The sequence below is a fragment of the Ammospiza caudacuta genome, chromosome 15, assembly GCF_027887145.1.
Source record: "Ammospiza caudacuta isolate bAmmCau1 chromosome 15, bAmmCau1.pri, whole genome shotgun sequence".
NCBI classification, from domain to species: domain Eukaryota; kingdom Metazoa; phylum Chordata; class Aves; order Passeriformes; family Passerellidae; genus Ammospiza; species Ammospiza caudacuta.
Genome location: NC_080607.1, coordinates 13,138,386 through 13,160,447, shown reverse-complemented (window position 1 = coordinate 13,160,447; position 22,062 = coordinate 13,138,386). Strand labels below are relative to the sequence as shown.

The following is a 22,062-nucleotide window of genomic DNA, read 5'->3' as shown; positions in this document are numbered from 1 at the left end:
TCAATTATCTGGGAATTGCATTTGGAGCATCAGTGCTGCTTTGGGGATGTGGCAAAGCTTACAGGGATGAAGCATCCCTGTATCCCTGCTTGTAGGGTACCAACACCCCACCAACCCTGGAGTCAGTGCCAGAGCATCCCTCCTGTTCCCATCCCTCCTGTTCCCATCCTGCATGTTCCAGCAGCTAAGCCCATTGCTGGCAGCTGCCTGTGCCCTTCCTGTGAGTCAGTGGTGGATAGTGGGGAGGATGAGGATGAGGATGAGAGGAAGGAGTCTCCCTGAGTTGTGCTGGTCGAGTGAGGGATGAGTAACTGGGTTGTGTAACAGAGCCCCTCCACCGTGGCTCCCACTTGGTATAAATAGCAACGGATAATTGGGTTTGCAGAGGGAAATGTTTGTCCTTTTGTGGTGAGGGAGCAGAGACCATAACAGAGCTGGAAGCTCTGAGCGTGGAGCTGCTGAGATGAACCATCAGCTCCAGGGGCTTCGGCCAGGACAGAGCTTGGTACAAGGCTGGGTAAACTGGGAATGACGTTCTGTGGGTTCCAGGATTGGCATGGGTCTGACATGTGACAGAGGGATGGCAGCCAGGTCCCTCCATCCCTTGTGTGGGTTCCTGCATCCCTCAGGCAGGTTCCTTCATTCCTCAAGCAGGTTCATCCATCCCATGGGGAGGTTCCTTGATCCCTTGGACATGTTCCTCCATTCCTTGGCTATGTTCCCTCATCCCTCGGGATGGTTTCTTGGACAGGGAAGGCCCAGCCAAGAGCTGGCACACATGGATCCAGCCCAACTCAGCAATGGAGGAAACAAGTTTGACCTCCACACTCCTGTGGTGCTGCCCCCAGGATGGGATCAGGGAGCAGGACCCTCTCCTGGGAGCAGGCATCCTTCCACTGGGGGCTTGGTGTGCCTGCAGCACTGACACCAATCCAGTGACAGTACTTGTGACCAAATGAGGAAAATCCACATGCAGTCCAGCTTCCATCCTTAAATCCCGGGGGAAACCCACCCAGCAGCTGCCAGCACCAGAAGGAAAAGGGGATCCTGGCCTTTGGCTTTCCTCTTTTGCCATATTTTAAGTCTGCCATTAGAGGAGGGATTTGCTTAAAAATCACCAGGAAAACCCAGGAATTTCAACTTGTGCAAGAGCTCAGAAGCTGGGAAGGGGCTTGGGAAGCAGAGATTTGTGCCAGCAGGAAGGCTCAGTCCCAGCTGGCCTTTGGAGCCAGGGTGTCCCACCTGGGAGCCCAGTGGGAATGGTGGGTGGGATGCTGGGAGAGTTGCTCCTGTGGCCTGGACATTTAACAAAGGCAGGAAAAGTGGCAGCAGGAGCAGGAGATAAGGAACAATGTCCCTGGGCGAGGGCTCCTTGCCCGTGTCCCGTGTCCCTTTGCTTTTCTGCTTCTTTAATGAGAAGGAGCAGAAGTGGCTCCGGAAGAGAATTTTATTTTTAAACTTCTGAGAGAGCTTTTACAGCAAGAGGGGAGTCCAGGCAGAGACCAGAGATGGAAAAGTTCCTTTGATCATCGCTCCCTTCCCTGACTTTGGGGCAACAGCTACGGCTCATTTGGGACGGGTTACCCCAAAACCCTCCTGTCCCTGTCCCCTGCCTCAGGACCAGCCCCTCATTTCTGGTTCCCATCAGGTTTCCATCTTTTGAGATGATGCTCTGCAGGTCCCATTGGTGAGCAGGAGCAGGAGGGGTGTCCTGATAATCTGGGAGAGAGTGTGTCTGCCCTGCCTCTGGAATAACCTTGATGCCTCGAGGAGGAGGAGGAGGAAAGGGTCTTTTTCCATGTCTGGCCCCATCTCCCGGTGTTGGTACTAAGCAGGAGGGAGCTCCCTCCCTGGAACCCCTCGGCAGTGGGTGTGCAGGGGCCAAGCTCCTGTCTCACCATGCTGGCGTCTCACTCGGTGGCCATGGGACTTTGTCCGGGTGCTCTGTGCCCCTGGCAGAGCCTGGCTGCCCTCCAGTGTGCCCTGTGCCACCTCCTCCCTTCCTTGGCAGCCAGAGGCTGTATACTGAGAGCTGCTCTGCCCCAGTCTCTGCTCCAGGGCTGGCCTGGACCCCCCTGCCGTGGTGCCAACATCTCCCATCCTTGGCACATGTCCCACCCTTGAGCAGCCTCCTGGCTCCCTGGGCTTCCTGCAGCTTGCCCAGGCTGCCTGCCTTCCCTGGGGAGGCCGGTGCTGGAAGAGGAGCTGGCTGGCTGGGGGGGCAAGGGCAGCTGGCAGGGAGGGGGTGCTGGATGGCGGGCACAGCCCATGGGATGTTATTCTTAGCCACCAGCAGCCCCGGGGTGTTGAGTTTCACCCACTTGTTTACTCCAGGGCTGAGGGGCAGCTCTTGGGGAAGCTGAGTGACATGGGGGGACCCTCAGCCAGACCCCCCATCGATGTGAGCCAAGGGAGAGGGGTGAGGGGTGAGAATCCCAAACCAAAAAGCCCTACATGGCCAGCAGCCCCTGGCCCCCAGCCCCAGCTGCCCAACCAGCTGCATGAGGGGGGCTGGCTGGCTGGGTACCCCCTGCCCTGGGCTCATCTCCCCCTGCAGCCCCCTCCCCAGAGGTGTGCAGGAGTCCCTGGGAACTCACCAGTGCTGGAGGACGTGGATGCCACTGTCCAGGTGCCCTCCCTGCCGAGCCCACGGTCCAGGAGAGCCGGGCACCCCCAGTGCCAGGAGCAGAGGCGCTGGGCTGGTGTTTATTGCCTGTGCTGGGGGCGGTGAGGGGAGGTGTCACCTCATCCCCAGCCCCCCTCTTTTTCTTTAATCAAGCCAGTGCTATTAATATCAGGTAATGAACGTAATCTGGAGGTTAAGCTATCCTCTTATGCTGCTGACCGGGCACAGACACTCCCCCTGCTCTGCTCCCTTCTCCTGCCGCCATCTTCCAGCCCTCAGCCCGGCCCCGTGGGACCCTTCAGTGCCCCTTCCAGGGGGACACTCCCTCCATGGCTCTGTGCCCTGAGAATCACCCCGGGAGCCCCGCTGGCACAGCCCCTGCCTCACCCTGGTAGTGCCAGAGGCTGTGGGACAGGGGCTGAAGTGTGGGCAGGGACAGGGGGTGACACCCTCAGTCCAGGCTCAGCCCTGGGCTGGCAGCAGGGGGACATGAGCAGCCCCCCAGCCTTCTCCAGCGTCCGCATCTCCGGCTGCTGGGCCCTTGGACCAGATGGAGGGTGAGTTTTGCTTTGGTTTTGGGTGGAATTTGCAGGGTTTCATCTGTTTGTTTGCTGGAGTGAACTCTTGGTGGCTCCTGTCCCAGTCCCTCAGCCCCAATTCCTGTCTGAGAAGATTGGCTTCCCATGGGACGTGGCTGCAGCCAGCTGGGCACCTCAGCAGGCTGTGGGGGCTGCTGGGGGGTCCATGGGCTGGGAGCTCAGTCTGTGGGGTTGTTTACAGGGTGCAGAGCCCAGGACATGCTCTCCTGGCTGCTGCCAAGCTCAGGTTTGGGGCTGTGCCATCTTTCCTTGCTGCAGTGGGTGCTTTTGGGACCTGCTGCCTTTGCTGTGCCAGCCCAGGGTGCTCAGGGGTCTCTGGAGGGAGTGGGATGCAGAGAGGCTGAGCACAGGGTACAGGGATGGTGATGGGAGCACAGTGGGAAGGAGAGGGGTGTCAGTAAATCTGTGCTTGGACTAAGCAGGAGCAAAATGCTTCCTTCATTTGTGCTGGCACAACAGCAGAGCTGGAGAGCCCTTCTCACGAGCAGGACCCCCCCAGGCTTCCTCTGGGACACTCTGGCACAGCAGACCCCACATTAGAGATAGAAATGAGCTGAGATGCACACTCTGGTTCATCTGCCAAGGTCCTGGTTTATTCTTCCTCACAGCTCAGCCAACAGACTTCAGGTACAGCAGGCTCCCACTGTGGGCTTCCCTTGCAGGCTCAGGCTGAGCTCACAGCAGCAATTCTCTCTCCAGTTTGGTCAGACCTCCCCCAGCCAGCTCATCCTTATTGGTCACACCTGTGACCCATTAAGGGCAAGGCTGGTTTGGTAATTAGCACAGCTGTGGCTTATCCAGGTGAAGGTTGCCTGTAATTCCTTCTCCTACAGTGCTCTAGCAAGGATGCAGCACCTGCAGGGAAGGCAAAAGCATCCCCAGAAGCTGGGGACAGCCTGGAGAGAGCTGGTGGCAGCCAAGCCCTGCAGGAAGGCTTGGCAGGAGAGGGGTTGCCAAGCCCAGGTGATGTTTCCTTTCCTGTTTGTGTGGCTTTGGCAGCCCAGGGGTTTGGTCTGGTGGGGAGGGTCTGTGTGGGACCAGGACCCTCCTCTGGCAGAGCAATGCATTGGCCCCAGCTCTAAACAGAGTCCCACTCTCTGGGGGCTTCACCTTGTGGGTACAGGGCATTGCAGGGGCTCCAGCACTGCTGCAGGGAATTTCTGTAAAGGAATAGGGAGGAATGGCCAGCGGGGATGGCTGAGATCAGCCAAACCTTTGGAGCAAGAAGAGCCCCTTCCTGGCAAAGGCAGCCATGGAAAACATCTACAAATCTTGAAGTGTAACATTAGGAGAAAAGGCATGACCTTTGGAGAACTCCAGGACAGCCCTACAGCCCCACAGCCATACTTCTCCCAAATAAATCATGGGAATTGTGGATTTGAGAGGTGTAGAATATCATCTGCCTGTTGGGGATACAGATGTAGAGGAGGTGGTGTAGAGGTAGAGGTTTAGGTGATACTGATGGAAATGTGTAGAATTTTGGTGAAAGTCCAGAATTTTATGGATGAGATAAGGCAGAGCACCAACTCTTGGGATGGGATTCAGGTGCTGCAGCCCCAGCTGTGCAGGGGGAGGATGGCTGCACTCCTCTCCCAGGGGCTTGTCCCTGCATCCTGCAGCAATATCCCTCTCTGGGTGTGCTGCAGGCACTGGGAGCAGAATGGAGACATGATGGGAAGGCAAGGTGGGGCTGTGGCTGTAATTCTGGGCCCTGGTGGAGCTGTTGGAGTCCAAGCCTCTTCCTGCCTGCTGGGAGCTGGGTGATGTTGATGCTGGTGGGAGCAGAGCTCCAGCTCCAAAAAACAGAACTTCATCCAACTCAGAGTCACTTTGGGGATGGTGGCCAGGGTCAGGATGTGCAGGCTGGCACAGCAGAGCTGGGTGCTGTGTGACACCAGCCAAGGGGCAGAGCAGCCCCAGGGGCTCTCCTGTCTCATGGAGGCTGACGTGCAGTCCCACAGGAGCAGCAACCGAGCTCAGGCTCTGGAGTGAGCACGGTCCCAGGGGAGGGGCTGGGATGTGGATGAAAGGAGCCGCTTCCTGCTGTGGTAAACAACTGTGTTTGTGTCACCTCTGCTTTCATCCAGCTGAAGTGACGTTGTTTGTGCCCCAGCACCAGCCCTGCTGGCAGCCCCGGTGGGCAGCAGCTGCTGCAGCATCACCCGTGGGACAGGAGACCCAAACATCCCCCCTGGGTTTGCTTCTCCTCATAGAAGGGGCCATTTTTTCACAAGGAGACACCCCAGAAGGTTTCCTGATGGGTGTCATCTCTTGAGGCTGCTTTTAAAGAGTTGTAGTTGGGGTGTTTAGGGCTCCTGCTTGAGTCTGAGCCTGGCAGTGCTTGGAGCTGGCTCTGTGTGCCAGGGATGGGGTGTTGGTGTCCTTGTGGGGAGCTCCATGAGTGCCCAGCTTAGGGTGGGCATCGGTGGGAGAGCTCCTGTCACAGGGGCAGGAGCTGCAGCCTCCCTTTTGCCAGCAGGAGTTCAGCAAAGCCAGGCAAATCCCTGTCTCCTTGCCTGCCCCACAGGGATGTGCCAGGGGTAGGGATGGTGTGCCCTGGGCATCCTGCTGTGCCAGGGGGATCCTGCAGTGCCCAAGGGGTTTGCCAGGGGGATCCCACCGTGCCCAGGGGGTTTGTTTGCCATGCGGGGATGAGGGATGCCATGTCACTTCACACACAGCTGGCCCTTCTGAAATTTTGAGCTTTATCTAAAATTGTTCTAAAAAGGGCTGGGGGAGGGAAGGGAAGGGAATTAAGCTTCATACCAAAACAGCTTAAAATCAACCCAAAATCTGTAAAGCCCTGCACTTTAAGCCCTTTCAAGAGCAAGCCATAACACAGCAGCAAAGCCCTGCTGGCTGGGCTGGGCTGTACCAAACAGTGATGGCTTGGAGCCAGTGGTGCCCAGATCTATTGATTTCCCTTCCAGCCCAGTCATGGCTGGGGAGAGGAGCAGCAGGAGCCAGGAGAGCCCTTTGCACTTTCTCCCAGGGAGCAGACATCCCTCTGGGGCAGCAGAGCAGGAGCAGGGAGGAGCAGGCACTGGTATAAATAATCCTCCCTGTCCCTTGGCTGGCAGCTTATCTCCTGGCCAGAGGCCACTTATCACCTTCAGGCCACAGCTCTCCTCCTGCCAAGCTGGAAAGGGCTCTGGAGGGTGCCTTGTTCCTCTCCCTCTCCCGCAGGGAAGATAAGGGAGAGTGTTTAGCAGTTCAGGGCTTTGGGTGAGCTCAGAGCTCTCTCAGCTCCCAAGGCAAAGCTGATGGCTCTGCCCAGCTTGCAGGCTTGTCCCTGGGGGCTCCAGAAGCTTGGGGGAACCAGTTCTAGGGTGTGAGTGGAGCCCTCAAAGTGGGGAGAGGAAAGGGATTGGGGATGGGAGGATGAGGATGGTTGTGCTGTAACCCATGTGTTTGACAATGATCCCCAAGAAAGGTCCCTGGGCACACCAGGGTGGGTTGTTGCCCCCTGGAACACACCCCTCAATGCTTTGAGAGCTCACTGGGGGATTTATTTCATACAGACATTCCTCAGACAGCAGGACTTTAGGCATGGATGTTTGCATGGCACCTCTTCCAGGTTCAAATTGCTTCTGTGTGAGAATTCCTGGATGTTGTCTGAGGCTGTGGGCGCTGGTAGTGGGGCTGTGCCCTTCACCTGCACAACTCAGGATCCCAAAGACCCTGCTCCCACACCCAGGCAGGTGTGTCCTTCCCCCTCAGGGTAATTTTCCCCTCTCTCCCCACGCAGCAGCAGCAGTGCAGAGTCCCTGGACAGGCTGTACCCCGCCGTGGGCTCCTCCAAGCCGCCCCGCAAGCGCACCACCAGCCAGTGCAAGTCGGAGCCGCCGCTGCTGCGCACCAGCAAGAGAACCATCTACACTGCAGGCCGGCCCCCCTGGTACAACGAGCACGGCACGCAGTCCAAGGAGGCCTTTGTCATAGGTGGGTCCCCTCTGCACCCTGCCCCATGGTTCTCCTGGAGGTCTCGGTGGGAGTCCTGCCCCACCACATCCTCGGGAATTGGAGAGGAGCAGGGGGAGTGCCTGTGGTTAGGCCTGCATTGACTGGCTGGGCTGAACCTCAGAGTGTGCGTGGGTTGTAGGAGATCATGCTCTGCTTCTTGTTCCCTCAGCTCCTGTTGCCTGGGCTGTCACAGGTTCCTAGGGAGTCAGTTTGGACTGGATCCCATGCCAGCACTCCCCATGTTACATAACCACCTAACAATGGGTTTCCCAGCTTTTGCTGGCCATGTTGCTGGCAGTTCCAGTACATTCCATTTGACATTTTCCAGGATAATCTCTTGGAGTGCTGTGACTTCCCTCTTTGGAGGTCCCTCCAGCTTAGTGCAACCATGCAGGACCTGGGCTCCAGCCTGTGGTGGGAAGGGAAGGGCTGTGCCTGGGCTTGGTGGCTTCATCAACTTTTCCCTGGCAGGACCTGGGCTCCAGACTGTGGTGGGAAGGGAAGGGCTGTGCCTGGGCTTGGTGGCTTCATCACCTTTTCCCTGGCAGGCCTGGGAGGAGGCAGCGCCTCTGGGAAGACCACAGTGGCCACCATGATCATTGAAGCTCTTGATGTGCCATGGGTGGTTCTGCTGTCCATGGACTCCTTCTACAAGGTGAGGCTGCACCCCTGTTGGCCTGGCCAGGCTCCTCAATTTGCTGTTGCCCAGGGAATCTGTGGTTGCCCCATTCCTGGAGATGTTCAAGACCATGTTGGACAGGGCTTGGAGCAACCTGTTCTAGTGGAAAGTCCCTGCCTATGGCAGGGGGTCAGAATGAGATCAGTTTTAAGGCTCCTTCCAACCCATACCAATCTGGGATTTTGTGGTAACCCCTGGTAAGGAAACACGTTGTGGATTTAGGCACAGCCATGTGGTTTTCCCTTCCAGTGTCTCTTGTGGGGCAGGGAAGAGTGGCTGGGCACAGCAGAGGGGAGGGAGCTGCCCTGCCATGTGCCCCAAGCTGTGCTCTGTGGCAGGTGCTGACCAAGCAGCAGCAGGAGCAGGCAGCCAGCAACGACTTCAACTTTGACCACCCCGACGCCTTCGACTTCGACCTCATCATCGCCACCCTGAAGAAGCTGAAGCAAGGCAAGAGTGTCAAGATCCCCATCTACGACTTCACCACCCACAGCAGGAAGAAGGAATGGGTATGGGACACTGAGGGGGGTGGGACAGGGTGGGGATGGCCAGGGCAGGACAGAGGGGGAGCCAAGTGCCCCCCTCCAGCCCCTGGCCTGTGCAGTCTGATTGGTGCTGTCACCCCCTGCTCTGTGCCTGGGTGTGTTTTTTGGGTGAGCTGTCACAGTCACAACCCAGAGAGATCTCCTGGGACAGGGCACCTCTGACCAGATGTTCTGTGCCTAACCACATCCATTTTGACTCCACAGAAAACCCTGTATGGCGCCAATGTAATCATCTTTGAAGGCATCATGGCATTTGCAGACAAGGAGCTCCTGAAGGTGAGGAAAGGTTTTGTGGCACTTCCAGGGAGAGAGGGTGGGAGGATGCTCTCTCCTGAGGTCCTGCAGCAGGGAGGTTACCTTCTCTTCCAGGTTACACCAGATGCTGCAGCACTTCCCCAGGTAGGAGAAATAGGGTTTGACTCTCAGAGGAAGAGCCCCTGGCAGAGGTCAAGTGTTTCAGCAAATACCTCAGTCTCAGCTAGTGCACAAACACAACTAGAAACAGCCCACCTCCACTGCATGCTGCAGCTTGCACAGCCAGAGGCAAAGTCTGCTGAACTTCTGCTGCACAGAGCCTGGTGTTCCTAGCATGGAATCATCCAGCACTTCAGGCTTTCTTGGGGATTATTTGGATATATCACAGGATCACAGAATGGTTTGGGTTGGAAGGGACCTTAATGCTCATCTTGTTCCACCACCTGCCATGGGCAGGGACACCTTCCATGAGACCAGGTTGCTCCCAGCCCTGTCCAGCCTGGCCATGAACATTTCCAGGGATGGGGCAGCCACAGCTTCTCTGGGCACTCTGTGCCAGGGCCTCACCACCCTCACAGGGACAAATTTCCTCTCAATACCCATCTAACAATTCCTTCTGGCATTCTGAAGCCACTTCCCCTTGTTCTGTCACTTCAAGCCCTTGTCCAAAGTCCCTCTCCAGCTCTCTTGGAACTTCTTTGAATACTGGAAGGGGCTCTGAGGTCTCTCCAGAACCTTCTCTTCTCCAGGCTGTACAGCTCTCTCAGCCTGTCTCCATCCCTCAGAGCATCTTTGCAGCCCTGACAAATGCTGCAGCAGGCAGTGAGCCATACACAGGCTTAGCCAAGCTCTGTCTGAAAAGTTTCCTCGCCTGCCATTGGGTTGCACTTTCCTGGAGCAAGGATGACCTCCAGTGGACAGCCGGGTGAATCCCCCAGGAGACTCCACTCAGCATCCCCACTCCTGCCTCTTGCAGCTAAGGGCAGAGTCATGAGCTGCCCTGCTGTGCTGGGCTCCTTTCCAGCATTAATTCCCTGCTTGTGAGGGAGGCTTGCAATGAGATGATCTTTAAAGTCCTTTCCAATTCAAACCATCCAAGGATTCTTTGATTAGGAAGCCAGTGCTTGGTGTGTGTCACGGACAGTAACTCCTCATCTCCTCTTCACTCTTAAATAACATTCAGCCAAAGTGTTGGAGCTGGTTAGCAGGAGGGACAGAGTTTGGAGCAGGACAGGGCTCAGGGGACACGAGAATAAAGTGGCAGCAGGGGGCTCACAGCAGCACCAGCACCAGGGAAAAGCAGAGCAGGACCAGGCCCTGTTAAACAGCTGCTGGGCTGGGCTCAGCCCTGGTTGGGGTAACAGGGAAAGGTGGGTTGAGTCCCACACCTAACCAGGTGGGATTTTTCCCCTCCCCTCTCCTTTCAGCTCTTGGATCTGAAGATTTTTGTGGACACGGACTCGGACATCCGCCTGGTGCGCCGCCTGCGCAGGGACATCAGCGAGCGGGGCCGCGACATCGAGGGCGTCATCAAGCAGTACAACAAGTTTGTCAAGCCTGCCTTTGACCAGTACATCCAGCCCACCATGAGGCTGGCAGACATCGTGGTGCCCCGAGGTACCTGCCCAGGGCACCTGTGACAGCACTGAGACCCCACAGCCCCCTGCCCTCAGCTCTGGGCTTTGGGGTTTGCTGATCCCTAACCCTAACCATGGGCAGAGCAGTGGAACCCTCATGGGGGTAAGGCTGGTGCCAAGCAGATGTATGGGGGGGAGCCATGGTGTGGCAGTCCTGTGTTCCCCTTGGTATGCCTTTTGTAGCTGCATAGTCCCTGGAGCTCTGGGCTTTGTGGTTTTCTGAACCCTAACCCCAGGTGTAACCCTAACAGACATGGTTTAGTGGTGGGCTTGGCAGTGCTGGTTTAATGGTTGGACTCAATGATCTTAGAGGGCTTTTCCAACCTTTACAATCCTGATTCTGTGATTTTTTTTTTGCTTTTGGGTCACTCCAGGGAGTGGAAACACTGTGGCCATTGACCTGATTGTTCAGCACGTCCACAGCCAGCTGGAAGAGGTGAGAGCTGCCTGGTCCATGGGTGGTGAGGGGGGTTCACAGCCTTGCTGTGCTCTGGGTGCCCAGGTGGGAATGGCCTGGCTGCTCCTGTGCTCCAGGTGTGGGAGTTCCTGTGAACTCCTCCCAACCCAGTGAAGGAAAATGCCCTCTCCCTGTGCTCTGGTCAGTCCTGGCTCCTCTGCCAGCTGTGGTCCAGCTGCAGCTTCCTTCCCTCCCTGGGACAGCAAGTCATGAGGGGACAAACCAGACACCCTCCTGTGACCCAAAGGATGTGTCCCCCTGCCTGCACCCCTCCCAGGGCTAGCATTGTCCCAAACCCTCCACTGCTCTTGGGCTTCTCCTCTTCCCTCCCATGCAGACACTGCTGCACAATCTTTCCAGTCAGGAGCCCACTTCTCCTCTTCTGTGCTGTGTGCAGCTCCTGGGTTTCAAAACTCAAAGTCTCATCACATTGGAGCCACAGTCCAGGCACATGCTCCATCACTTCCCCACTGCTGGCTTTAAGTCTTCTGTTGATCCTGGGCCAGTCCTGACCAGTGGTTTGGGACTCTGCAATGAACTGATGGCATTTTGTGTTGCTGTCCCCGAGCAGCACAGTCTCCTCCCACCCCATAGCTTTGGTGATGTTTCAGTCATGGAAATGCTCAGAGTGGGAAGTGCAGAGAGTGTGACCTGGATATAGATGCAGTGGAAAGTACAGGGCTTGATTCTTTCAAGTCTTTTTTGGAGCTCCCAGGTGGCAGGAGCTGCTCAGCCCTGGGATGGGAGCTGGCATGCCTTGGCATCCAGCTTTCCGTGCCTGCTCAGGAGGGACTGCTCTTGCAAAGGTGTCTTGGCAGTTTCCTCCTCCTGGAGTATGTGGCTGCCTGCATTCCCAGCACCAAACTCTGGTTGGGAAGGTGGTTTCTAAACCCTCGGTCACAGAAGAAGGCTGGAAGCCCCAGCATCTGTGCTGATGCCAGGCTGAGAAGGGCACCCAGCCCTGAGGCAGAGGCAGGAGAGGGGAATGGCTGTTTCGCCCAGCTCCTGGGTCCAGCCAGGGAATTCCAGAGCAAACCCAGCACCCCCAGGGTGCCACTGCGAGCCAGGCAAAGGGTTGGCTTGGGGAGGGCTGTCCTGGCCTGGGGAGGGGAAGAAGGGCAAAAAGGCTGCATGTGAATTCAGGAAAATACTCCTATTTTTCCTTTTTTTTTTATCTTGAAACGACCCTGGTGTTGACAATGCTTAATACCGGTTGCGTTGTGTCTTTGTGTTGCTGCCACAGCGTGAACTCAGTGTCAGGTAAGAGCCCTCACTGTGTCCTGTGTGTGCAGCCCAGGCATTTCCAATGCCAGGCACTGCTTGGCCTCACCCCCACCCACGGCAGGACTGGCAGCTTGCAGGGCCTTGTCACCCCCATGGTGACAAAAGGCCACCTTCCCTTGGCTGTGGGATGGCAGGGACAGGGCTCCTCCCCCGGGAGGTACTGCCAGCCTGAGTGTAGACCCCTGAGGCTGGGCTAGGGCCAGGTTTGTACCTGGGGGTCCCCAGTCTCTGCTTTGCATCCTGAGATTCTCTTTTGTTTCTCTTCATCCTCTAAAATGAATGATTTTCAGAGCCGCTCTCCACCCCTGATGATTAAAGATCATTAAACATCAATTATTAGATTAGTCAAAGCATCTTGAGAAAAGGATAGAGAGTGACTTTTTAAATGGGCAGATAATGATAGGATGAGGGGGAGCAGTTTTAAACTAAAGGAGGAGAAATTTAGATTGGGTAATAGGAAGGAATTCTCCCCTGTGAGGGTGCTGAGGCCCTGGCACAGGGTGCCCACAGAAGCTGTGGCTGTCCCATCCCTGGAAGTGCCCAAGGCCAGGTTGGATGGGGCTGGGAGTACCTTGGGATAGTGGGAGGTGTCCCTGCCTTTGGCATGGGGTTGGAACAAGATGGTCTTTGAGGTTTCTCCCAGCCCAAACCAGTCTGATACTGAGGGTGGTGGGAGCCCTGGGCCCCTCACTGCGCACAGGGATCTGCCTGGAGGCACCCAAAGGAGCTTAGCACCTTCACATGGCCAGAGGTACCAACTTTCCCACAGCTTCTGCAGGATGCAGAACCTTTTCTGGAGGACTGAGAAAATCCTGCTGCCTAAGTCCAGCAGGATTTCTAAATTCTCAATATCTGCAGTTGGATGCTATAACATGTATGTTGAATTACTTAACCTCTTCAGCATGGGGCCCCAGATGGGACTTCAGCTCTCCTGCTTCCATTAAGAAGCCACCTAGGCTTTCAGGTATTCTTTCAGGGAGCAGAGGGAATGCATTACTGAAGATGGGTTTCCATTTAGATCTCCATCATTGCATGGAGACACTCAACTCAAGTAACCTTAAGATTTACATTTGGTATACAATGAGCTTTTAAAATAACTGAGATGAACATGGAAGAGGCTCTGCTTTACTTATTTCTGCCTCAGCCAGTGACTTCCTAGACTAGACAAGTGGATGTTTTATTTTATTTCCCTTTGCTTGTTTAACACCCTGGGGCCTGATATTTCCATACAGACACGTAAGCTTCCCTCTGTGTCTGGAGGTCCAGGTGGGAAAGTGCTCTTTAGTATGAAGAGAAATTTGTGGCTTTAATAATGGCAGGAATAACATCAGAGAGGAGACTAATATGTGTGCAAATAGGTATGTGTATATAGAGACAGATAGATACTTAAACACACAAAAAATTTCCTTTCTCTTCCTTAATCAAAGGATTGCTCAGTACAAGTGATATTCTTCTGCACTTAAAAATGGGGTATTTAATATATCCATAAAGTATTAGAAGTTTTATGATGGCAAGTTTGAAAAGGTAACTCTGACCTCCAGAAACACCTCCATAATCACCACACCCACAGGTGGTTTTATGTTCTCTTTAAAGCTTCCATTTATGCCTTTGACAGAAAATCTGGGAAAAAATTCCTGCAAAAACACAAATCTGTTGCTGCTGCTAGAGCCCCAGTGCTTTACTGCTGCTGTGGTTTCCCCCAGCCCTGCTGTCTCTGCAAGAGGAGTGGGGTGGATGGAGAGTCACATTGAGTGAGATGTGCCTGGCAAACATGGGCTTTTCATCACAGACAATTCCCCATCCTCTTGTCTGGAATTGCTCCATCTAAATGTCACGGTTGTTCTGAAGTCACTGCTGTTTGGCAGTGGTGGGGACACAGGGAGGGCTTTGTGCTGGTAGGATAAAACCTGAATGCTCAGATCTGGCCCCAGTGCCAGGTGTCTCTGTGGTCCTTGTGCTCCAGGGCTGCCTCTCCTGGCCGAGTGACTGGCTGGGACAGGCAGGGAGTGCCTTTCCCCACTCAGGTGGGTGAATTCTGGGGGGTTTAAAGCAAGTGGCGCCTTCCTTGGACATGCAAGGCTTCTTTTCATTCTGAAACCACTGGCTCCTGAGGAGCATGCTTGCCTTCCCAGTTAATCCCTCAGAGCACAGCTTGGACCTTAGCATTCTTAGGCTATTTCTTGTCCAGCTTCCCCCCTGTTTGACTGTGCTCACTCTGGAGTTTTGGTTCCATACCAGCACTCCCAGGTGGGTGTTCCTCCAGGAGCCTGGCAGCAGGAGCTGGAGCAGCCAGCCCATGCTGAGGCTCAGTGCTCCCAGCCCAGCCTGCTCTCCATCCCTCCTGCCACGCTCTCAGCATCCAGCCCCGCTCCTGGAGCCGCCGCTCTTTGCAGCCCGTTCCCCTGGCCAATCAATATTCCCCACCCCCAAGGTCCCGATCAGCTTGGCGTGCCCTTTGCCAATTGTGTCTTTAAATATCAACCCGTGGCGCAGTTTAATAGCCCTTGTTTGAAATGTCAGCCCTGAAAGGCAGCCGTGTACGTGTTTGAAATGCCTTGACTGCATCATCTCCTTTGTAGCTGGATGTCTCTCGTCTGCTTCCTGCTCGATAGCATGTTCCACAAAGAGCCAAGGATGCTCCCTGAAGCCTTCCTGGGAGATGGTCACCCCTTTCTCCCTCTCCCTCTCTCTCTTTCTTCTTCTTTCTATTTTATTTTCTCTTTAAAGCCTTTGTTCTCAGGGGGAAAAAATAAGTTTCCAAAATAAGACGTTTTCTTGACGTGCTCATGGCTGCCCGTCTGGATGTTCCGTCACAGGCCGGTGTTGGCAGAGAGGGACAGGAGGCATCACAGTCCCTCCTTCCCTCCAGGATGGGCAGGAGGTGACACAGGGGATGCCTGCTGGAAGGGCTGAGCTCTTCCTCAGCCTGCAGGCCCTCTCCAGTCATGGTGAGCCCAGGGGAAGTAAAGTTGTCCCTTTACAACATCACCTTTAGCAGGTGATGTTCTGTTCAGAGACAGATTTCCCTCCACATTTCTTGTGTTCTTGGCTTTCAGTGTTCTCCAAGGCTTGGAGATGATGATCATGCAGGAGGGGGACCACCCCTGGCAGCCCACAAGCATTTTGCCTGGGAGCAGGGCAGGTTGGATGAAGGATTTTTAGGTTGGGCAAAGGTTTTGGGCCTTGAGTGCCTCTGCTTGCTCTGAGACTGGATTGGAGCCCTCAGTGAGGGCTTGGCATGAGCCCTGGAAGTGTTGAGAGCCAAGCTGGATGGGGCTTGGAGCAACCTGCTCTAGTGGAAGGTGTCCCTGCTCATGGCAGGGAGGGTGGAATGAGCTATCTTTGAGGCTCCTTCTCATCCAAATCATTCTAGCATTCTGTGGTTTACATCCTTCCAAACTCCAAGAGCCACCATTGCAGCGTGGTACTACCTGGGACACAGGTGGGACAGTGTCTCTGCTGTGGCTCCTGGACAGTGAGAGCAGACAGTTCTTTTCCCTCATGGAGCCAGGAGTGGAGCCAGTGCCGTGGAGAGCAGTGGTGACATGCCTTGGTCACCAGGGGGGTAGTGCTGTGTCTGCACAGTGCAGGTCCAAGAGCCATTGATCAATTAGGGGATTTTTTCCCCCTCTGACTAATGACAGTGCTTTCTCCTCTGTTTCATGTCATGTTTGTCCCTCTCCTCTTAAACTCTGGTGTCTCCTGTCTTGTCTCCCCTGAACATCCCTCCCACCGGCTGACCAGAGGAAGCTGCGCTGGGATATGTGAGGAGACAAATGCTTTTGGCAGTGTTTGGTTGTGACTAACAGCAGGGATGGGCGAGGGCTGTGCAGGGTGAGCTGCCTCACTAACCCTGCCAGGGCATCCTGGGGCACACAGCTCATGGGGTCCTGCTTTGCTGGGGCTGTGTGTGGGCCAGACAGAGGTGGGGGCACTTGAAAGAGAAGCTTTATCCCAAAAATGGGAGCTTTTTCCCCAGAAAGCACCATGGGGAGACCCTCACAACACTGAGTGGCTTCCGAGCAGGGTGGTATCCAGATCTCCCTGTCCCCACGCTGCAGGGGTGTGGAAGGAAGGTGGGGAAAACTTGGTGACAGATGCTGACAGCATTCCTTGGGGGTCTGTTGACAGCTGAGGATGCTGGGAGGAGTTCCCACTGCTCATGGAGGTTGGAAAACCCCTGGTATCTGTGGCAGGGAGCGGGAGTCAAGTCACACTGTGACAGGAGAGGGGCTGCCCATTCCACTGACATGGTGGGACGCTGTGACATGGACCTGGCAGTGATGGAGGGGAAAAGTGCCAGTGGCAAGCTCAATCCTGTAATTACCAGCTCCTCTGGTTTAGGCAGCAGCAGTTTGTCACCTGGGCAAACCCAGCCAGGGCCATGTGTGGGTGTGTGGCTCTGTGTTGGGGGCCTGTCTCTGCCCCTTAAAGCAGATGAGCTGGTAGCCCCCATGCAAGCACCAGCATCTGCCCAAGGCCCTCACCACCACATGTATTGGAATCCTGGGGGCTGAGAGGGGTTTAGGCAGGGCTGTGCCCCCAGGATCTGTCCCCAGGCTCTGGCAGGAGAGGGAAGGGAGGGCTGTGGGGGCAGAGCTGTGGGTGCTGCCAGCAGGGAGCATCTCCAAGGGCTTCTAACCTGTAGGACAGCAATTAACAGAGTGAGCTTGCTTCACTGACAGCAGGGCTGGGCCTTGAGGGCTGCTTGTCCCAACCAGCGATGGGGTCTGCACATAGCAGGCAAGCCCATGAGGGTACCACAACCCATCCATGCTCTCTGCATGGCTGCCAGCTGTCCTGGAGTGTTCCCTGCATGGGGCTCTTGGCTGCTACAGAGGAGTGGAGCTGGTAAAGCAAGAAGGAGCCCTTAAGTACCCACAGGCCTTGGGAATGTCTCATTTGGTGTTGGTTGGCCAAGACCAGGAGATGGCTGTGTGGATGGAGGCCTCAAGCTCTGCCCTCCTCCATGCCTGTCCATCTTCTCTGTCTTCCTCTCTGCTTGCGTGCCTTTGTGTGCCATTAATCCAGGTTTCTGCTTGATTTGAAATCTTAATCATGCAGTGCTTTCATTTGCTCTCTTCTCTGCCTCCCTGACATCTCTGTGTTTTTTGCTGGATGCAGCCCCTGGCACGTGTGTGATCTGACGTGTGGCTTTCCAACCCCAGCCCTCCTCCCAGACAAAGTTGCTTGTCCATTCTGCCCAGCCTTGTGGAAGCCAAATGTGACCTTCTTCTCATTACTGCCACTCTCACAGGGAGAAGTGACTAATGGGGCTCCATTGTGCACTTCCCTGTGAATGGTGTTCCCTTGATCCCAGAATAGCTCCCAGCCCTATTCGTTATGTGGAATGAGTCACACAGAGCCAGTCCTGGCCAGCCATAAAGTCTTGAAGCTGTTCCCAATTTGGAATGGCCCAAGTGGTCTCTAAAATAGTCACATTCCAGATATGTGCCAGCCTGGCTGCCTGTCCAGTTCCTCGTGGCATCTGGCACTTGTAGGTCAGAGACAGCCACAGCAGCCCCTCCTCACCCCATGAGTCCAAGATCCATCAATAGATAAGACTCTGGAATAGGAGAAGGTTTTGATTTTATTTTCTACTTTCTTCCCAAACAATGGAAAGCAAGATGGGCCAGCCACCTTCAAGAGAAGCTGTGGCTACCCCATCCCTGGAAGTGTTCAAGGCCAGGTTGGATGAGGCATGGATTAACCTGGTCTAGTGGAAGGCGTCCCTGCCTATGGCACAGGGCTGGAACAAAATGGTCTTTAAAGTCCTTTCCAACCCAAACCACTCTATGATCCTGGGTGAGCTGTCCAGCAGGAAGGGCAGGTCCTTGGGCTGCAAGGTCACCCTAACTCCAGTGGTCCTGGTTTGTGGGTGCAGGTCCCTTTGCAGGGCTGGCTGCTCACTCGGCTCAGCTGGATGGCCTCTGTGTGTGTTGGCAGTGTGAGATGACATCTGGGAGGATGGCTCTGGCCATATGCTGTGCTCCACCCTTTGGGCAGCCTTCCCCAGACCTTCTGACCATGTGTTTGTTTTTCAGGGCTGCCCTGGCCTCTGCCCACCAGTGCCACCCCCTTCCTCAGACCCTCAGTGTGCTGAAGAGCACCCCTCAGGTGAGGGGCATGCACACCATCATCAGGTAAAGCCCCTGCTGTGGCTCTTGGGGTGGGATGGGGCTCAGCTGCTGATAGGATAGGCTGGCCTGTCTTTGGGCTTCCCAATCCCACTTTTGCCTGTCAGTATGGTTTGAAGACACAAAATAGGGCAGATGATGGTGGCCCTGCATCGAGGAGCTGTGCAGTTACTGCTCAGTGATCTTGCCAACAGTTTTTCTGCTTTTTACCTTGAAACAGCGCAGTTTCAGGCTCAGATGGTGCAAACAAGGACCAGGAAGGAGCAGGGACTGCCAGACCTCTGGCTGCATCTCCTGGGACACGTTTTGGTCCAGAGCTGACGTTGCCTTTCCCTCCCCTCTAGAAACAAGGAGACCAGCAGAGACGAGTTCATTTTCTACTCCAAAAGGTTGATGCGGTTGCTGATCGAGCACGCGCTCTCCCTGCTCCCGTTTCAGGTGGGTTCAAAGCTGTAGGAGCTGGGTTTCCTCTCTGATTCTTAACCCTCGACTGCTGGGGAGCCAGGACAGTCCTGGTGCTGCTCCTCCAACTTTCCCCATGGACCAGTCCTTTCAACCCTCAGATTAAAATACACCAGGACTCCCCAAGTCCTGGAGCAGTGTTGTTGCCCTGGGTGACAATTCTTTGTCCAGCCTTGGTGTCCAAGGCTCCAGCCCCTATGGCTTGCTGACTCCAGGGCTTCCATGAGATCCACATTAGAGCCCCTGGTAACTCTTCTCACATGTTTTTTGTAGAGTTGCACAGTCCAGACCCCTCAGGGACACGACTATGAAGGGAGGACATACAGTGGGAAGCAAGTAAGTGGAAGCCATTTGGACCTGCCTTGTGGGGCTGCACTGGAAGCCGTGGCTGCCATCAGGCTGGGTTTGGTGCCTGCTATCATGAGTATGACACCCTGTACCACCAGGAAAGGCCGGCTGGTGACCAAGGGCGCCCTCAGCAGTGTCGCTGTGCTGCCCATGCCCTCTCACTGAGGGTGGCCTGGGAGAGGTGCAGCCCTCTTGGAAGGGATGTGCTTTTAGATTTCCTATTAGAGTCCCCTGCTGCTGAGACCCAGTGTGGGGTGGTGGCAGCTCCTACCCTGTGTAACCACCCCGTGCATGTGCTGCAGATCACCGGGGTGTCCATCCTGCGGGCAGGGGAGACCATGGAGCCGGCTCTGCGCGCGGTGTGCAAGGACGTCCGCATCGGCACCATCCTCATCCAGACCAACTGCAACACCGGCGAGCCAGAGGTGAAGCCCTGGGCTGCTCAGGACATCTGGTGTTAACCTGTGTGTGGGGTGGGGCTGTGGCTCAGGTGTTTCCCGACAGCCCTTCAGTGACCCAGCAGTTTGTCTTGGCAAGGTTGAGTGCTGTGAAAGCTGCTCAGGTGGGTTTTGCCAGCAGGCTTGTGCACACAGGGGCTGGTTTGTGCTGGCTCTGAGCTGACAGCCAGGGACAGATAGGCAGGAGGGATCCTTCACTCCTCAAAGAGAAGGGCTCAGGTTGTTCCATTTGCCTGCAGCCTCTAAGCTGCTCTCTCTCCTCCACCCAGCTCCACTACCTGCGGCTGCCGAAAGACATCAGCGAAGACCACGTCATCCTGATGGACTGCACGGTCTCCACGGGCGCTGCAGCCATGATGGCAGTGAGGGTGCTGCTGGTACGGACGGGTCAGGCAGGGGTGTGCTCTGGAGCAACCTGCAAAGCACCAGCCACAGCCAAGCTGAGGGGATGTGCCTGCAACCGGCTCCTCTGTGGGAAGGAAGGTGTCAGGGCACACAGCACAGGCTGGGGTAACTCACCCTGAGCTGTCCCTGTACATTTCCTGTAGGATCATGATGTCCCAGAGGATAAGATCTTCCTGCTGTCCCTGCTCATGGCAGAGATGGGTGTCCATTCGGTGGCCTATGCGTTCCCCCGGGTGAAGATCATCACCACGGCCGTGGACAAGAAGGTGAATGACCTCTTTCGGATAATCCCCGGCATTGGTGAGTGTCCTGCTAGGAAGGACTTGTGCTAAGGGGATTTTTAGTGCTTCTGGTGGGGAGGGGACATGGTTGTCACCAGCAGTTTAGGTCTGGCCTGACATTACCCTGAGCCCTACTGCCCTCGTGGGTCCTGCTGCCAGCTGGGTGTCAGGATCACCATGCTGGGTCTGGGGGCTGCAGGGCAGCCATTGCTGTGTCAGCAGCAGGAGCCATTCCCCATGCCAAGAGCCTCCTCCAGCCCCAGGCAGAGAAGTCAGACTGGGACAGCTGGAGCAGCCTTGTGCCCACCTCCTTCCCTAAACTGACACTTTCCACAAGTTCACCCAAAATAAGCTCACTGTGTTCTGTCCTCACCTCTACTGTGCCAGGAAACACCTTCCACCGGGTGGTAAGCCAGCCTACAGGCTGCTCCAGTTTTGCTGTCACATAAACCTGCTCTGGTTCCCCTTGCCTGCTGTGATAAGGACAGGCAGCAGGATGGGTCTCTAGGCTCCCACAGTGCTGCACTCTGACTCTCTGTCTCCCCGCAGGGAATTTTGGAGATCGGTACTTCGGGACGGACGCTCCTCCTGACTGGAGTGACGATGAGGATGCTCTCAGCACTTAGCCGGATGTGGAGGTGCCTCTGGCACCAGGCAGCTTCAGCACCGCACCTTAACCCCTCTGTCCAGTGCAGATTTCTCCTTCCTCTCACCAAGCATAGATATTTTTTTCAAATCTTACATCAGAGATCTAGGGCATATTTTTTCAGAGAAACGTAAATCCTAGTTTGACTTTATGGGCAGTTGCGTGTCCCAGCATAGAGCGGAGTTAATTTATTTTAATTTAAATATTTGCCTATATAACTTATTGGAGATATTTTATAAAGAACAATAATAAATTTTTTCTCTGGTTTTCTTGAACTGCGCCATTATTTGTTATTTCCCATGGGTGCCTAGAGGATTTGTGACCCTTCAAGACTACAGTCCTGGGAGGGGAGATGCCATGAGCAGTGGTGGGAGGTCAAGAATACCACACCTTCAATCCAAATGAAGACTTGGTGCCAGAGTAGAGGCAGTTCCTCCTGCCTGAAGGGAAACCAAAACTATTATAGAGTGTCCAAAGGAGCTGCACAAAGATGATGAAGGATCTGGAGGGAAAGCCATATGAGGAGCAGCTGAGGTCACTTGGTTTGTTCAGAATGGAGGAGACTGAGGGGAGAAACTGTCAGGATCTGCAGCTTCCTTCTGAGGGAGGTGGCGGGGCAGTCACTGATCTCTGTGTATGACCAGGGACAGGGGGTGAGGGAACATCTGGAGCTGTGTCATGTGATGTTTTACATTGGACATTAGGAAAAGGTTCTTCCCCCCAGAGGGTGGTTGGGCACTAAACAAGCTCCCCACGGCAGTGGTCACAGTCCCAAGGCTGCCAGAGCTCAAGGAGCATTTAGACAACAATCTAAGGCACATGATGGGATTGTTGGGGTGTCCTGTGCAGGGGCAGGAGTTGGACTCAGTGATTCTTGTGGGTCTCTTCTAACTCAGGTGATTCTATGAGGTTCACTCAGATCATGAAGAAGCATCAAGTGCCCGTTGTGAGTTCAGCAGCCAAAGTGAAACAGAGCTCACCCCAACTGCAGCTCTTACTCAGTCAGATCTGCTCGAGCCATGGTGAGGGGCAGGTCCTGTGTCTGACCCAGGGCACAGCAAACAGGATGTGACCTGTCACAAAGCAGGGTGACCTCAGTGGAAGGGGAGCTGGCCCCACATGACGGGGTCTCAGCCAGAGGAGGCTGTGACCTCCAGGGCTGAACATGGAGAGATTTCCTTTCCTGCAGGATTCAAAGTTCCAACCCAACACCTTTGTGCAGGAGACAAACATCCCAAGAGGAGCAAAGCTACCTCTTGTCTGGGCATCCCTGGCCTGGA

General features: G+C 55.2%; 1 protein-coding gene across 4 annotated transcripts; it reads left to right on the top strand.

The window, feature by feature from the left end:
- The first annotated feature begins 2,932 nt into the window (after nt 1–2,932).
- UCKL1 (uridine-cytidine kinase 1 like 1) lies at nt 2,933–21,020 on the top strand. Of its 4 annotated transcripts, none has more exons than XM_058814617.1 (15): nt 2,933–3,183; nt 6,977–7,167; nt 7,737–7,843; nt 8,206–8,376; nt 8,617–8,688; nt 10,095–10,284; nt 10,679–10,740; nt 12,005–12,021; nt 18,090–18,188; nt 18,527–18,620; nt 18,918–18,980; nt 19,295–19,417; nt 19,720–19,827; nt 19,999–20,155; nt 20,686–21,020. In XM_058814617.1, the coding sequence occupies exons 1-15, from the start codon at nt 3,116–3,118 to the stop codon at nt 20,760–20,762; spliced, it is 1,599 nt and encodes a 532-aa protein (XP_058670600.1). In that variant the 5' UTR covers nt 2,933–3,115; the 3' UTR covers nt 20,763–21,020. The 4 variants fall into 4 exon arrangements, with proteins under 4 accessions (XP_058670600.1, XP_058670597.1, XP_058670598.1 ...); XM_058814614.1 differs by lacking the exon at nt 12,005–12,021 and adding an exon at nt 15,790–15,809 and having other exon boundaries at nt 6,974–7,167; XM_058814615.1 differs by having other exon boundaries at nt 6,974–7,167.
- Nucleotides 21,021–22,062: the final 1,042 nt, after the last annotated feature.